General features: G+C 41.6%; 1 protein-coding gene across 1 annotated transcript in view; it reads left to right on the plus strand.

Moving 5' to 3' along the window:
- Positions 1 to 761: 761 nt before the first annotated feature.
- The window catches only part of LOC101855120 (myb-like protein J), a gene marked incomplete in the record, with an annotated part of 14,921 nt that continues 11,983 nt past the window's right edge, over positions 762 to 3,699 (plus strand). The window contains 1 exon segment of the mRNA XM_005102951.3: positions 762 to 972. Coding sequence (XP_005103008.2) covers positions 921 to 972 — 52 coding nt within the window.

Raw genomic sequence — 3,699 nt, forward strand, 5'->3', positions numbered from 1 at the left:
CTTCTTCTTCTTCTTCTTCTTCTTCTTCTTCTTCTTCTTCTTCTTCTTCTTCTGGAATAGTAGGCCACTTGTTCTTCATCGTCGTCTAGATCTGCCTTTCTAAAGTCTATGGCTAGACTAACTCCTTTCAGAAAAATTGCAAACTTATTTTATACAATGGACGTAGCGGATCTTTTCAGCACATGACATGAAATCCTCTTGAGTTGATGGGAGCATGGAAAGGGATGGGTCGGGAAACACTTATCCTACTTACATTATACATTGTTCAGGCTGTCCAGTGTAAGAACCTCGCAGGCCACAAAATCATGCGTATTTCGGAACAACGGAAACACAGAATGTGATCTAGTAAACGGCGTGATCTAGTCCTTTCAACGAAAGGAAGGTACTTGCAAACATATTGAGATTAGTTACTATCTGTCATTGGCATTCTGATTGTAAACAAACAACAACCACCCCCCAAAAATTTTTTTTTCAAAATATCAATAAAAACAAAAACAAAAGATGAAATGAAAAGACAAGGTGACTTAAGGAAAACTCCCTGGTTGGTATAATAAAATGTATAGTATTTATTTATATTGTACTTTTTAAAACAAAATGTGTAATAAGTGATTCTTGAACTAAAGTGTTGAATGCTGCGGCAACGGACGTGAGCTGAACACACCCATCGTTGTTGTTGTTGCTGCCCCCCTTAAATTAAAAAAAACAACTGGCCTTCAAACCGACAACCGTTGCTCAAGATTTACATCCGCGTTCAAATGCGCGCGTGTGTGGGCAGATAATATAGACATTCTGATGGTGAGCGGCGATGCTCGTGGCCCTCCCCCCACCACCCCTCACCCCTCCACAGACAAAAGCTGTGAGCAGCTGTGACAGGTTCCTAGCGTCTGTGTCAGTCGGTCTGTGCTCGCCTTGACTTCAACATGGATGCGATCAGAGCGTGGTCATCTCTCGCTGTTGTCTTCTTTCTGACAGGTGAGTTTGACGTAAATGATTGTAGAACCATGCTTATGTTTTATATAATAGGCCTATACATATAGTACCTAATATAATATACGTGTGTGATAGGTCTAATATACACGGTGTCTCAGAAAAAAGGTAACCCAGCTTCAAATTGCTGATGTCCTCATACGGTTAGACTTTCAGTAAAAAAGAAGTTCATTATATAATCAAAACAATATTTTTGATATTAGAATGATACTTACCCTATATCATCAATTCAGATGTATACATTTTCGCGTACCGCCATAATATAATTGGGCTGTTGCACTGTGCTGTGCTCTCTTTCTTCCCGTTGAACTTCTTTAAGTGGTGAAGATTACAAATAAAGGTTTCACTGGCGTCAATAGTTCAGTGGTTAAGATACCGGACTCGCAATCGTGAGGTTGCTGGTATGGGGGTTCGAGCCTCAGGCCCGACGTTGTGTCCCTGAGAACGGCACTTTACACGAATTTTTCCCGCTTCACCAAAGTGGGAACTGGAACCCGAACATAGACAGCGACATATCTTGTCAGCATGTTAATATTTTAGCACCTTTAAATTGCAGTTTGTACTGTATGATTCCAAGACCGTTGAGATTGGGTCAGAATGCTATCAGGTCTGCTGGGGTGACAATATAGTAGATTGTCAAGCGCATAGAAAAACATTAGACCTATATGAGATTTAAGTTATTACAGTCAAAAGGTTTGAATTTTCAATCGCTACCCTCATCAGTTTGCATTGTAACGTTCTGTATTGACCCTCACAACTGTCCAACTGACAGCTGACCAATGAGTCTTTGTTGTTAGAAAGTATGACGGAAAAAAATATTGCAAGCAGTACAAGATGATTTTTGAGAAACATTTCATGAAGGAGAACCTTTTTAGTTTTTGTAAGCTTTAAGTTTTACTACACTTGCAGCGCAATTGTCCCTTATAAAGATTAGGGGTATTACAAGAGAGTAACAACCTAAAAAAAGACAGAGAGATAAGGACGATAGGTATTTGATAGGAGAGAAGGAGCAAACCACACCAGAGCACTTGCCAACCCCCCCCCTTTCAAATCGCACGAGCGAGAATCGATATAAAAAGACAATTTGGGCAAATGTACAAACAAAAACAAAAGCAAAAACTGAACAAAAAATATATCGAAGGCATGGAACGAGTCTCAATCGAAACAGAGGACACTTTGGAAGGTCGAGGATGGCTATATTGGCAGAGAACATCAATGCCGAGAAAGACTGGTGGACCATCCGCGGGACACACTTCCCCGTGTACTAGGAGAAATGGTGTTAGGTTGTGCTCAGCTTCCTTCAATCGGATAACGAGTTTGGAGATTGGCCTTCACCCCTATCACATACACATTTGACATGAGCTTCTACCTGCTGATCATGCAATATGAAAACCATTCTGTGAGTTGATGTTGGGAAGGTGTGTCAGGGATCCCAGTTTTCTGAGCAACAATTTCATTGGAGATGAGGCTTGGTTGGCAGTAAATGGCGAAGTCAACACTTGCAGTGTGGTCCAGTACGTTTCCAGTAGGCACACACCAACTTTCAGCTTCGATCACACAGCAGGCTGGGAGGAAGTAACTGTTAGAGCAGGACTCTGTGGAAATGGTGTGATCACAGCATACGCCCAGTGGAATGGTGAGATGAGAATATTTTTCACAGATGGTGATCCACTTCCAGCTTCAGCGAATTCCGGCATGTGTTGTTGGCACAGTAGGATGTACCAGCTCAGTCTCATTTTAGTTTTAGTAAGAGTTTTACGGCACTGGTGTGAAACACAAAAAAGATAATATAAGTTCCAAAGATTTGAGATGTTACAAGAGAGTAACAAATTTTTAAAAAAGGGAGGAGCAATCAGGACGATAGATATTTGATAAGAATAATTGAGCAAACCACACTAGAGCAGCCGCCAACCACCGTACTCCACCCCTATACGGTACCTTCTGGGATTTGCAAGATATAATTTAGCAACAAATGGGCATGCTGAAAGGAAACCCAGACACTGTACACCTGAAACGAGCTGTTTGTAATGTGGTTCGTTGATGCCAAGTTTTCAGAAGGACTACCGCCAGGAAAGGGGGTGGGGGGGGGGGGGGGGGCTATAAGAGGAAGACCATTGACAGTAAGAAACAAAATAAATTGTTTTTCAGGTAACTACACTTCTCCGTAAAATCATGCTCAAAGATTTTCAAAATTTCTTGCTTTTGTATTTTTGAGCTCTATATTTTTTTCGTTGTGATTTTGTTCACAGAGTAAGTTTACAGTGAACCAAACATGGTTGTACACCCAGATTTTTAAGAGAATGATGCTCGATGGTGTGTAACTGCAAATTCTAACTGGTGTACTAACACACACACACACACACACACACACACACACACACACACACACACACACACACACACACACACACACACACACACACACACAAACACCCACAAATCCGCTCCTCACCCTCCATTTACGCTAATTGGTTTATTTACATTTACCGACATTCACATATATGTATATAAGGACAACACGACCAGAAGGGAGGGAAGTACTACTTGAGCAATCTACTCCCTCTATGTCTACTACCGCCCAATCAAAACTGTATCATGCATACTGCTCTAAGATCGTATGTAAAGACGCGATGTGTGTGTGTGTGTGTGTGTGTGTGTGTGTGTGCGTGTGTGTGTGTGTGCGTGTGTGTATGTGCGTGTGTGCGTGTGTGT

Source organism: Aplysia californica, unplaced genomic scaffold (genome assembly GCF_000002075.1).
Source record: "Aplysia californica isolate F4 #8 unplaced genomic scaffold, AplCal3.0 scaffold00351, whole genome shotgun sequence".
In the NCBI taxonomy this organism is placed as follows: Eukaryota; Metazoa; Mollusca; class Gastropoda; order Aplysiida; family Aplysiidae; genus Aplysia; species Aplysia californica.